This window comes from Mus musculus, chromosome 3, assembly GCF_000001635.26.
Source record: "Mus musculus strain C57BL/6J chromosome 3, GRCm38.p6 C57BL/6J".
In the NCBI taxonomy this organism is placed as follows: domain Eukaryota; kingdom Metazoa; phylum Chordata; class Mammalia; order Rodentia; family Muridae; genus Mus; species Mus musculus.
In genome coordinates, this window is record NC_000069.6 from 139040499 (window position 1) to 139054294 (window position 13796).

The 13796-nt window shown below is 40.0% G+C and overlaps 1 protein-coding gene across 5 annotated transcripts in view; it reads right to left on the reverse strand.

Moving 5' to 3' along the window:
- Rap1gds1 (RAP1, GTP-GDP dissociation stimulator 1) overlaps nucleotides 1-13796 on the reverse strand; it is a 149332-nt gene that overhangs the window by 114602 nt on the left and 20934 nt on the right. For all 5 annotated transcript variants that reach the window (NM_001356388.1, NM_145544.3, NM_001286759.1 and 2 more), the window contains exon 2: nucleotides 9983-10090. In NM_001356388.1, coding sequence (NP_001343317.1) covers nucleotides 9983-10090 — 108 coding nt within the window. The remainder of the gene's footprint in view (nucleotides 1-9982; nucleotides 10091-13796) is intronic.

Here is a 13796-nt window from a genome sequence, read left to right on the forward strand (position 1 = left end):
TCACGTTTCTGTTCACGTTCCCACCCACAAATTTAATGTCCTTTCTATTTTGTCACCTACTCCTCTCTAGCTTAGTTTAAGGTCTAACAGCACAACTAGCATTAAGTCTTTCCTTCTCCATAGCTTATGGGTGAAAAACAAGGTTGGTTGTTTCCACGGACCTTTGTAATAACGGCATACATTTTTTTTCTTTCTGTTCAGTGAGAACCCCTCCCTTTTCATCTAAAGGGGATACTTGGTGGGCTCTCTTTAGCATCATCAAATGGCAAACATTACCACTTTTGAGTTGGGGGCCATTACTAAGTAACATAAAGGCCATTTGAGGACAAGTAAGAAGATACTACCAGGGTCAACCTTTCAGAGAAGTTGACCTGACACAGCACTGAAAACTGAGGCAGCTCCTGAAGGCCAAGCGGCGGAAGCACACAGCACATGGGTGACTCTGTGTCAGGAGGAATGGAGCCATACCTTGTAATGCTGACATGAGTGCTAAGCACTCTCAAAGTTACAGGTTCTTTACTTAGAGAGCTTTCATATTTGTGCCCCTTAACCAACAGCAACTAGATCTGCTAATAATGAAGATTCTTACACATGACTGAGGACATCAGTTAACTTCACTCAATGACGTAACCGTATCGTACTAGAGCTTCACGTGGTCTTTACCGACAACAACTCAGTGTCGGAATGATCGCTATAAAATCAAATAAAATCTAAAAATCCTAAGAATTTTACTGTGGGTCACTGTGACATGAAAGGTCAATTTTTACAAGTACCTGCTGGATCCTTTTGATAGAGGTCAGTCTTCCTTTATTTGTAGGATGTTTATCTTCTGTATTGCTTTCTTTGACTGGTTTGTCTTTAGGACTCTAATTACATCACCTTTACAGAAATGATACTGATCTATCTTTGATATTAATCATGTCTTCTCTGATTCATTCTTTTTTTATTTTTTAATTTCAACCTTTTCTTTCCCATATTTTCAGCCACATTTAATTTACTATAAATTTCTTAAGTGCTTGTCACGTTCTTTCATTTCTTCTGGTCAACCCTAACTTTACATCTTCCTGGCCTTTACACACTTAGGTTTTAAAGTTTCTGACTCGGTTTTTCCTTTTTATGTTTTCAAAAGCTTACCTAATGATATTAGTAAAAGTTACAGTGGGTTGTTTGTTTTTGGTAACTGCTTCATAAATCGTTTTTATTGGGAAAAAGAATGTTTTTGGTAGCTAAGATATTTGGGTTTTGTTTGTTTTCTGCTTTCTTCTTTATATACCTCAGCAGAAATCTTGATTCAATGAGTAATTGAATACAACTTAAATACAGTAATGGTAAAGACCTGAGATGAATACCTAGACTTTCTTTCAAAACCTCTCACGTCTAACCAACCAAAAGGACTTAGTGTGTGTGATAGTTACTTGTCACGGACAACTTGACTGAATTTGCAATGATCAAGGAAGCTCAGAGGAACACCCCTTGCTATCTGAGAGGGTGCTTCAAGAGACAACAGAGCCAGGGTGAGAAGACACATTCTGGATGTGGGTAGCATCACCCCATGGGCTAAGTGGGAGTCAGACAGAAGAAAGGTGGGGGAAAGAAAAAGCTAGCTCAGCGTGCGTGCTTCCCCTCTCCTCCGTCCCCAGTCCTGCCCTGCTTCCCTTCCTGCTGCTGGCCCTCCCGACTGCTTGGCTTTTCATGCTTACATCACTGTGCTTCCTCTTTCTCCTCCTCCTCCTCCTCTTCCTCTTCCTCTTCATGATGGACTGGACCTTCTGATTCAAAAAAAATCAACTTTCCCTCTCTTGTTTCTGGCTGGTATTATGGTCATGGTTAACACAAAATTAATTAGTATTGCATGTCTTATAATCTTGTGCTATTCTTATTTCTATAGTCACTTAACTTCTTCTTGGTTCTTGCATTTCACCAGGCATCCAAGAGTTTCGAGTAACTCCTTCACTCCCCATAATAGTCCTCTTGATTGGCACGTGAGATCTGTGTGCCACCTTTGTCACAGGACCTTGCATATATCACTTGCATGCTCAAGTGATTCTTCAACCTGAAGCTCCTCCCCCCTCCAGCCTTTAACTGGAGCCACAAGCAAGCACCACTAAGCTTGGTTTCCCATGAACTTTTAAACAGCCAGTACTGCAATCTAGCCCAAGACAAAGGTCTAAAAAATGCCCTACCCAGTCTGGAGTTTCCTCTCTGAAGAAAAAGGAAATGGTGGTTCTCACCCTAGGGTGCATGGTTTCCTGTTCTGTTCTTACTGGGTAGTTTATGCAGTCTTGGCAAAAATCTCTCTAGAAAGTATCTTTAACTGAGTAAGCTACGCTTTTTTTTTTCTCCTAATAATGTGAAACCTATCTCCTAGTTTTGATGAAGGCACAGATATGTTTAATTGGTTTATCTTATTTCCTAAGTGAGCTGCATGGAGTTTTAACGACCATTATTAGGTGGAGGTCTTAAAGACTCACTTCATCAGAACTACCATGGCTTTTTACCTGACTTCTTTAGTTTAGCTGAGATGGTCATACATTACCTTTTTCTTTTGTTCTTTCCTACACTGATGTATGTGCACATATGCATGCCTTGTGCCCACAGAGGTCAGAAGAACTGGATCACATGAAACTGGAGTTTAGGGTGGTTATGAGGCCCATGTGAATGCTGGGAGCTGCATATGGGTCCTCTGCAGGAGCAACAAGTGCTTCTGTTTGAGGAGTCACCTCTTTAGCCCTCTTTCACATGTTCTTTTCTTTTCTTTTTTTTTTTTTTAAATGTGGGATGGTCTTTGAGGCTGTCAGATTCCCTGGAAGTAGAGTTTAGACAGTTGTGAGCTGCCATGTGATTGCTGGGAATTGAACTCAGGACCTCTGGAAGAGCAGATACTACTCTTAACTGCTGAGCCATCTCTCCAGCCCCTCACATATTCTTAAATGCTCTATTTCTTTGGTTAAAACAAAACAAAACAAAAAAAACCTATAGTATATCATTAGTATTAGCCATAAACATATAGCAAGCCATGGAAACAACAACTAAGAAATATAACATAAATAAAAATAAACAACTGAATTTAGCCTGCACAGAAAACAACTTCTATTTCTGCATTTGATAATGGGGAAGAAAAAAAGAGTGAAATTTATTCTAGACAATGCTATGAAAAAGTTAAACAATACTTTTTTTTCCATTTCTCCACATAGCAGCACATCATTAAGAGTAGATTTAGTGAAGCTTCTGATATCTGGTTTTTCAGTCCCTTATACAGAAGCAAGTTTTGCTACTACTAAAGGCATAGCACAGGCGAAGACTAACAAGACACACACATTCAGAGAAGTTGCATGAACAACTTGTACACAAAAGTACGTGCTTAGAATTACAGCCAGGTGGAAGTTTAAAAACAGTAGAATGAGCTGCAGGACACCTCTGGATCCTCTAGTAGTTTCTCTTGCAAGGTGACCGAGACCCCAAAATATTTGGATACCACAGGCTATTCACTGTTTTAAATTCCCAAATGAGAATGAAACACTGTAACCATACTAGAACTCAGCAAACACTTGCTGAAAGTCATGTAGCTATAAGCAGAATCAAATGAAACCAGAACAAACAGCCTGATTTCTTGGCTGGTGGCCTTCCTGTATTTACTAAAAATATTTAAAAAGTGAGATCAAAGCGTTTATATGAGTGAATGTTGTTAATTTAGATCAGAGATTTATACAGAGTACTTGCTTAAGCAAAATGTACTCCAGTGAGCATTCAAGTCTTCTAATTCTTACCTTTAAAAATTGACGTAGGTACTAAACCAATGAAGGGTGGGGCAAGCAAGAAGAAATCCACAACAAGGTGAAAAAAAAAATTCCGATGTCAGTAGCATGAAATAGCCAGTCAATAGAGTATTGTCCTCTACCTAACAGCTACTAACCATGTAAGCTACAATAAAGACTGGCCTGGCAAGATGAGATATGCCCAAGGTGGGAATATTGGCACAAAGGATATCAGGGGTAAACAAGTGCTGTCTGCTTAGATTTATGCCTGATACATAGAAGAGAACCTATGTGTGGAACTGTTAACTGACTTTAGAACTCAATACTGTGGGCCTCCTTGGCCCCAGCAGTGAACCTACTAGTGTTTTGCTAAACTGACTTAGTATCAAGCTCTCATTCCTCACCAAAGCAGTTTCTCTGTACAGCAAACGGTGTTTAATGCAGAAACTCACAACTGGCCAAAGCACAGAAATCAAGTGACTGTGGGATCCTTAGAGACCAATGGGACATGTGTGTTACTTCCTGTCCACCACAGCTCAGGGAACACTGGGAAGGAGAGGGCAGAAATGTTTCAGTGTCATAGGTTGGGAAGGACACAACAGGACTGATGTATTCAGGAACTCAAGGCACTGTGGTTACCTGCACAAGACCTGCTCAAGATCTTGCCAGCCAACATTCCAGAATGGAAGAAGAAAGGCTCACAAGCTCCAAGCCCTAGCTGAGAAGCTATGGGTAATTCATGGTCACTAGGGAAGGGAGAGTCAGTTTTCTTTATGGGTATATTTCCTGGTAGGTGGGAAACACTCCGGTGGACAGCCCCCCACCAATATGTATATGGATACTACAAAGTTGACTCCATCATTAAATTAAATGAAGATATGAAGTTGGGGGAGGATGTACCCTGCAGAAGTTAGGGGGAGGAACAGGGGTGAAAATGATCAAAATACATTGTATGGATGTGCAAAATTCTCCAAGAATTAATAAAAGGGAGCCCGGGATGGTGGTGTATAGTATTTAGAAAGCAGAGATAGTCAGATATTCAAATTCCAGGACAGCCATGACTGTTAGTGTGACCCTGTCTCAGCATTCTGTGAAAGAGGGTAAAATGGCGGCAAAGGTGTCTGAAAAGGTCACATGGATTCATACTAGTTATTTACCTAACATTACACACAGTACACATAGATATATATATAATTTAAATGGGATTATCTCACCTGGTGTGGCAATGCTTATCCCCCACCCCTAAGCCATACACTATTTAACAAACCCCCCCAGGATCAGACATGAGAAGCTCTGTATGAGCTGTTTGTCAGAGGAGTCCAAGAGACTCCCAAAACATTACAAGGTATTGTTCTTGTTGCCTCCTGGAGAATGAAGGTAAGTTCTTACTGCTAACGATACCATGTGCTTTGGGCACAGAACCCAGAGGATCTGAGCCTTATCTAACCTGAAAGCCTCTTCCCTGAGAGCCAGCTTTCATGGTACCAGAAGTTGCACGAAGGCTTCCAAGGGCAGGGAAGTCTACAACAGTCCTACACATTATGATGCTGATGGCCGGCATAGCATGATGACCCTAAAGGTATAATATAGTGACCAACTGCTCTCTAACTGGACTTAAGGCTTTCTCAACAATTGGGAAATCAATCACACCTTATACTGGAAGACTAACCAACTTCTTGGGGCTGGTGAAGTCATAAATCTGAAAGAACCTACAGCCACCACTTTTCTAAACTAGACTAATTCCTAAATGCCTTCTAAACATTTATTCTTAGCCAGGCGTGGTGGTGCACGCCATTAATCCCAGCACTTGGGAGGCAGAGGCAGGCGGATTTCTGAGTTCGAGGTCAGCCTGGTCTACAAAGTTCCAGGACAGCCAGGGCTACACAGGGAAACCCTGTCTTCAAACAAACAAACAAATAAATATTTATTCTTATTCTCACAAATAAGTGCAGCTTTAATGTCTCAAAAAAAAAAAAAGGCTTCTCTTTGCATAGATGGACACCATCATAAAAAATCACAACCAATAGTCAGAAAAACAAATGAAGGTGTGATGCCCAGCCTCAGCTGACTGACCTAAAACACAACTCCTGCAACCAAAGGCTCAGGGAACACAGTGGAAGAGGGAGCAGAAAGACTCTAGGGGCCATAGAAGCAGGAGTCTGCTGTGAGACTGTGTGTCTCCTAGAAATGTCACGATGCTACACCCACCATGTCTCAGCAACATGGCTGCCCAAACAAGACCTGAACAAGACAACACCAACAGGACAACACCAACAGATCTGCTAACATGGAAAAGGAAAACCTCACAGGGCCCTAAACCTAGACATAGAACTAGGGGCAACTAAGGAATGCTGAAAACAGGAGAAATAGTCTCCCCACAGGGTAGAGCCTCCATTTTATTAACCAACACCAAGGGATCAGCCCTGAAATCAGATACAACCAAGTAGCATACAGACAAGACATGTTTTATCTCTATATTTCAGAACGAATGTGAGAGAGCAGGGGGGAGAGGGGAGAGCTGAAGGAGGGAAAGGGAAAGGAAAGAATGATGTAATTATATTTTAATTGGAAAAACATAATTTGAAAATGTCTTTTTTAAAATCTAATTTCAGATATTTTTCAGGTATTTATAATATGCAGTTCAAATATTCCAGAGTCACACTGTACATACTTCAAAATGATATTTTCTTCAGTAATATGCTTTCTAATGACAGATGTAACTTTTAAGCCAAATACTGAACATCTGTAAGAACTGCTTTCTCCATCAAAAATTTTCGGTAGTGTGAGAAACGAAAGCATTTATAGGTTTTGCCTTAGACTGCTAACGAAACACGTTTTCACCATCGTCCTGAGAAGCCTTCTGTTCGTATTCTGTTGGTTTTGTCAAACACTTTATGGGTATATAACCTCAAGAGTTTGCGCTACACATTCTAAGACCATTTTCAATAAATAAGTTCAAACAAGTCAACGTGCAAGTTTCTAATTTGATCCTACAATCATACATGACAATATTTCTTGAACCTTTAACTTTTAACAAGTGTGGGTGACCAGCACCCAGGGTATACTGAGGCAGGCAGCTATAGGCGGTGGTGATTGTGGGGGCAAAAGTTGCAACTGCAGGGCAAACGTTGCTTACTATCTGGCAATTTTCTCTTGGGCCACCAGCTTGTGGTAACTAACTCCTGCTGACAGCAGCAGTGGATTAAGAAAAAAAGGCTTAGATACTTGGCTCTTTTCTCTCTGGCTCAAGGGCTCCTCTCCAACCAGGTGAGAGGCTCAGAGGTGGTTAACTCTTTGTGAACCAGAAAGAAAAGAAAAAAAGAAGAGAGAAAGGAAAAGAAAGTCAGCCATGCCAAATAATAATAATAATAAATAAAAACCAAAAATCAAAACAAACAAATCCACTCACTCCCTCTGTTTGAAGCAAAAAAGAAGCTCCAACAAATCTTTATTTCTGTTCTCAATATGAATACTTTCTCTAAAAATTACCTCATAGGACTAACAGAACCATTACAACAGGATAATTGACTACATGATTTTTCTAAACATTCTTATATTCAATAAGTTCATAGGAAATTAAGCCAATAGTTCACATCATAAGGGTTAAGGAATTATGACAGCAATGTTTACATGTCTTCCTATTAAGACTAGTATCTAACAAATCATTCATTATCTATCTCCTAGATCCGTAAGTTCATTATAAGCTTAAAGAAATAATTTTTATGGCACAAGTTAGCAGTTTTATAGAGGCAAATCATCTGCCTTGTATCTTATTAGTTTTGTATGGATAAACTAGCCCACCGTTTATCTTTCTGTCCTTATACCTACAAAACATTGTCTATTCCAAGTTTATGAATTTTAGTTACCAGATAATTGCCTTGTTTTTAACCTAGAAGGAATGTTTTCCTTGATAGCATTTGTTCTAAGCCTGCTTTCTTATCCTAGAATAATTAGCTTGTGTAACATAATTACATAACTCCATTTGCAGCTTTTATTCTACTAGGGGCTTGATATTTTATCAATTTAGCAATTCTACAAAATCATTATCAGGAATTATGAAATCATCAATTCATCTACACAGCATTACTATATGAAAGTACATCTTCATATTGATTCTGCAGGAAATCTGCCCAATAGGATGGGACAATGCCCAGGAATCATTAGGCTACGTAATAGTGATGGGAAAGGCATATCAGCAGCGAGAAGCAATCCTGGGATGAAGTCTCTGAGGACCCTGCATCTCAGAGCTCACCCATCACATTCATGCAAAAAGGTGGGCCATCTCCAGAAAACTCACTCGCTTGCCTTAGCCTTTCCTAGATGGCTTCTGACAAACAAGGGCTATAACCTTTGCTTCCCTTAGCCACTTTCTTCCTCAACTCCGCTTTTCATGGTTTTCAGAGGAAGACTCACACTTTCCACATGTTACCAAGGAAACCATCTTTATATCGCTCAGTTTCTAAAGCTAATGGTTTCCTTTAAAAAATTCTTTTTTCCTCCCCCAAATGAACAGAGAGAGAAAGAGAAAATGAGCTGACAATGGGAAACAAGGGAAAGCTGTAACACTACAACTCTTCAGCAACAACAACAGACGGTCCTCAGTTTCCTTAGAGAAGTAAGCTATTATGTAAAGCTGCCTACATCAGCACTTGTAAAATCGGGTCACCGTGTTCTTTCTGGTTCCTTAGACCAGCGCTATTCAAAAGAACGTTCCATGGTTATGGCAATCTTTCACACCTGTGAACGTCCCAAGGCATCCGCTGGCAGGCAGGCTACTGAAAAACAAGCAGGAAGCTCATTGCAAGTTTTGCTTACTTTCACTAAGCATGATGAATATCCATGCTCCTTCCTCCTGTGGTGAGAGCAGAGAAGTAGAGATTTCCTTCCTTTCTTTTTTTTTTTTCTTTACCATCTTGAGTACTGTACAAATATTCTCACTGAGTAACCTCTGTATTAAACTCAGAGTTACAGTATCAAAAGGAAAGGTAACTGCAACTCAACGTTAGAGTATAATTCAGAGTATGAAGCTGAAATGCCCTACAGACTCACGTGTGGAAGCTGCCTGTCCACTAGCTGGCAATGCTATGGGGAGATGCTAGAAACCTGTAGAGTCAGTACTGGCTAGAGGAGGTCAACTACGAAGGGTTTTCCTTCAGAGGTCCCAGTGCCTTCCTGTCCCTACTTCCTGGTTGCTAGTCACTGAACAAGTCTGCCCTGCCACTACTGCCAGGATGGACTGACACAGGGAACCAAAACAAGTCTTTTTTCCTCCAAGTTGTTCTTGTCAGTGGCAGGTGAATTACAGGATAGCTTCAAAATGTGCTCTTTATGATGAGGTAGAAGCATGGCTGTAATCGATTAATTCATATTTTTCTAGGCAGCTTAATGAAAACTACAGTAAAAAAGAAAGATCACCTCTAAGTGCTTGAAATTGAAACGGTAACAAGATATTCTTTTCTGAACTCTTCAAAGGCTACATAGTCGGTCCATGAGGAGAATAGAATAATCATATACAAATATAGTACAACGAAGTATGGCTATGGAAACAACTGAAGATCATTTTATACATTCGAGTCAAACCCACTCACTATGATAATATAGAAATTAGTGAGTAGAAATCCGTTATTATCAAATGCACTAATGTATTGTGATAGTCAGTGAAGAATGACCTGATTTTTCTTTGGAATTATTTCCTAGACAGTGAACATCAAGCCTGGCCCTAGGTTTTGAGAAATGTTTATTATGACTGCTGATGGTCCCTCCAATGTAATCTATACATAAATACATAATCTTAAAATAAGACTCTTTTAAAAGCTAAAAGAGAAGTGCTACAAAGAACAATGTTAAATATTTCAAGCCCCCTTTAGTTTCTCCTGTCTTCTCCTCACATAAACAGTTTTAGTCTCTTGTATTTTGCTGTTATAAAAGCTCTAATGTAGGTGTCATAGGGAAAAAGTCAGAATGGCTCCTGTGTGGGGCTGGTATAAATGTCAGCCTGACCAATCAACTTCTCTTTTCTTTGCCCATCAGTTGGGCTTTGAGTACTTTTGGGAGGAGGCTGGGTGGGCGGAGAGAACACTGCAAACAATTTCAGCATTCAAGAAAGAGATCCAAAAGCATACAAGCTATGTGAATACAAGTTATGTGCCTGGCTATGCACCGATTTCTAAACAATGCGGACTTGATCCATTCTTGGTTTGGATATTTGAATAAACAATGAAACTTACTATTCTGAGCCAAGGCTTGAAGCAGACAATCCAAGCATCCTTCCAGACTGCCCTCTGTCCTGTCAGCAGCTGTTATCTTCAGCTTCTTTAAAGTGTCACTGAGGTTATCTGTTTACAGAGAGAGAAAATCAGAACCCTTGATATTTGAACCATGGTAGAAGGTAAACAGTTGCTACTAGCATGCAAAGTTCCCACTGGGCAGAATTAGCCTCAAAGACACTCCAAGTGGCCCTGAGTTACTGCAAAATATGTAAAACTGTCCACTTAAGTCAAATATGAACTAGTAACTCCATATATAAGATATAAGATATCACAAACAGTACAGATTATCCGTGACTCTTTTCCATTATGCCTTACTGAAGAAACGAAATACACGCAAAAAAATTAAGTGATAAAAGCAGTTTGACAAATTATGTTTGCTTTTCTGTTTCCCTTCTGTTTTCTAATTTTACATTTATTAAGTTCTATTCTTTTCTTTTACATTTACTTATTAAATGTGTGTGTGTGTGTGTCTGTGTACGTGTATACAAGTACACTCATGCCAGGCACCTGTGTGGTCTTGAAGAGGTAAGTTTTCTCCTTCTACCCTAACCCTCTCAGGGACTAAACTCAGGTTGTCAGGTTCAAAGGCGAGCACCAGTAACTCGCTAGCTCTGTACCCTCGTAAAGACAGAAAATAAAAAGTGAAGGTTTAGAAAAGTTTCAGCCATTTCAAATAATGTTAAATGTGATACAAAACCCATTTTATCTCTACCATTTGAAAAATGCTTCATAGAGTATTTACTGATTGCTTTAAAAAGCAAAACATTCGGAGTTAGAATGTCACGCTCTGCACCTGAATTCTAAGTTGACTGCCCTAGACCATGGAGTCTACAAATTTGAAATTTTATTGGGACTTACCAAAGAACTTTTGTTTACAGTAATTTTATTTAAAATACAAAAACAAGAACTAAGACTTTTAAGGCTTTATTTTGTAAGTAATCTAAACATGCACTTTAAGTGAAAAAAAAATAGTAGTATAAAAAACCAAAACTACAAAGAGTGGCACTGTCTTTACAGGCTCAATGTGCGGCTCATCAGAGGCTGGCAGCATCACCGGATCTCCTACATGCAGTCTTCTATAGTGTGTTGTCTTCACTAAGTACTTGCAGAAACACCATGTCTTGCATGTACAGTTGAAAAGCCAGTATTTTATGCCCCTTTCAGATAACTGTGGATATGCTGTGACAGAACATTCAGGTTGCATTTCATCAACAGCTGCCACGTGAAATCAGAACCAATACCCTTGATCATTTCCAACTATTATATTAAATCTGTTGGTCTCTTATCCATTAAATCTTTCGTGTAAACAAGGTGCATATATTTCTGCATTAGTCATTTAAAAGCATTACTCACTGAGTTATGCTTCTCTCCAGATGCTCACAGACTTTACTGTTTCAAATTATTAAATTTATTACATCACCTCCAATCTTATTGTTAAGCAAGTATATTAAATATTGGGAAGCTATCAATGTATTAAATTTGATTTAAGCTTCCCAAAGATTTAATTTTACTTTGCCAATGACAAATACAGCTAGTTTTTTTCCTCTTTAAGTGACAAACTATTTATCAGTGAGAAAGTAGACACATTAGAGACCAGCAGCTCCTTCTAGTTTAAAGGAAGAGACAGGGTCTCCACAGGCCAGGATTTCCGACCACTCACGACTATGCCCATTCTGCACACCCAGGGTTCACGACAGAAGAGGCTTATGTGAAGGTCATTTCCTCTTGCAGAACATCTATCATGTACCCTGCTTTGAAAAGATGTTTCTCCTAGGGCAGGAGAAACAGCACTGCATTAAGAGTTAAGAGCATTGCCTGTTCTTGCAGAGGATCCAGGTTTGGTTCCCAGCACCCACATGGTAGCTCACAAAAGCCTGTTAACTCCAGGCCCAGGGCATCTAAATCCCTCTTCTGGCCTCCAAAGGCTCTAGGTATACATATGGGACACAGATATACACACAGACAAAACACCCATACACATAAGATGATAAAAGCCTACTCTATCATGAACGTGCTTAAAGCTTTTTTAAGGTACAATCTGACTGATGTATACTAAAACATCAGCAGTCTCTCTTAACTCATAACTACTATGTGACTGTACCAATTTCAGTGAAGGTGCTTTATATGCTATAAACATTTGTTTGCATGCTCTCCTAACCCCGAGTGTGTGTGTGTGTGTGTGTGCGTGTGCGTGTGTGTGTTCCAGTGTATTTGAATGTGCATGACTGTGCTGGGGAATCCAACCTAAGGCCTATACAGTCTTCCACCACTCAGCTAAGACTCTAGCCCAATGGTATACATTTTCACCAAGTTTCGTACATGGCAAGTTTATAGTAATTCTAAAAGTATGGAATCCCTATTTTACAGAGGATGATGCACCCTATGGGAAAGGTTAATTTAAAACATTTATATCAAGACGTTAAAGAAAATTTAACAAGCTCTAGTTCAGTGGTTCTCAATTTTCCTAATGTTTCCACCCTTTAATACAGTTCCTCGTACTATGCTGATCACCAACCATAACCATATTCTCATTGCTACTTCATAACTATGGTTCTGCTACTGTTATGATCATAATGTAAATATCTGATATGTGACCCCCAGAGGGGTTGAGACCCAGAGGCTGTGAATTGCTGCTCTGGTTAGCACCCAGATTTTCTTTTGACCTGTGGGTCCTACTGTTCCCAACACTAAGCGAGTATTTAAAAGTTGTTATATTAGATTGTAATAGATAACACGTTGAAAATAACTCTCTAAATATAATATCTCTTAACTGAGTAAAAACGGGGCTTTTGTTTTCTTTTGTTTGGAGTCCCACTAAGTAGCCCTAGGTAGCCTTGACATTACTATGTAGCCCAAGCTGGCCTTGAGATAAGAAAGATCTCCTTGCCTCTGTCTTCCCGTGCTAGGATTAAAGGTATGTACCACTGTGCCTACCCAGTAAAAATGGATTTAAAGAAATAGCTCAGAATTACAAAACAAAGCCATGCAGTAAAGCCATGCTGTAAAGCCATGCAGTATGCTGTAAGAGTCACTCAGTAAACACTGATTTTCTGATTTAACTGATCATGACTACAAATATTAATGTTCCTGCTTCAATCCAGTCTGCTACCTATTTTACAATTAGAACAAACTAAGAAATCCAACAACTAAACACACAGCTTTCTCTCCAAATGTATTCTCCAGACCTGCTCTGTACAGATCCCTGGCTGCCCAACTCCACAGTTCTCTTGATGACTTCCTTCATTTTTATGTTCACTGACATGCTTGACATCTCTCTCATCAAGTTCCTCTGAGCATGTCATCATGACCCCAGAGGCCATCCCTGCCCATCATCCCCTCAGAGGCCATCCCTGCCCATCATCACCTTAGAGGTCATCTCTGCCCATCATCATCACCTCAGAGGTCATCCCTGCCATCATCACCTCAGAAGTCATCCCTGCCCATCATCATCACCTCAGAAGCCATCCCTGTCCGTCATCATCACCTCAGAGGTCATCCCTGTCCATCATCAGCACCTCAGAGGTCATCCCTGTCCATCACCATCACCTCAGAGGTCATCTCTGCCCATCATCATCTTACAGAGGTCATCTCTGCCATCATCATCACCTCAGAGGTCATCTCTGCCCATCATTACCTTACAGAGGTCATCCCTGCCCATCATCATCACCTCAGAGGTCATCCCTGTCCATCATCATCACCTCAGAGGTCATCCCTGTCCATCACCATCACCTCAGAGGTCATCTCTGCCCATCATCATTATCTTACAGAGGTC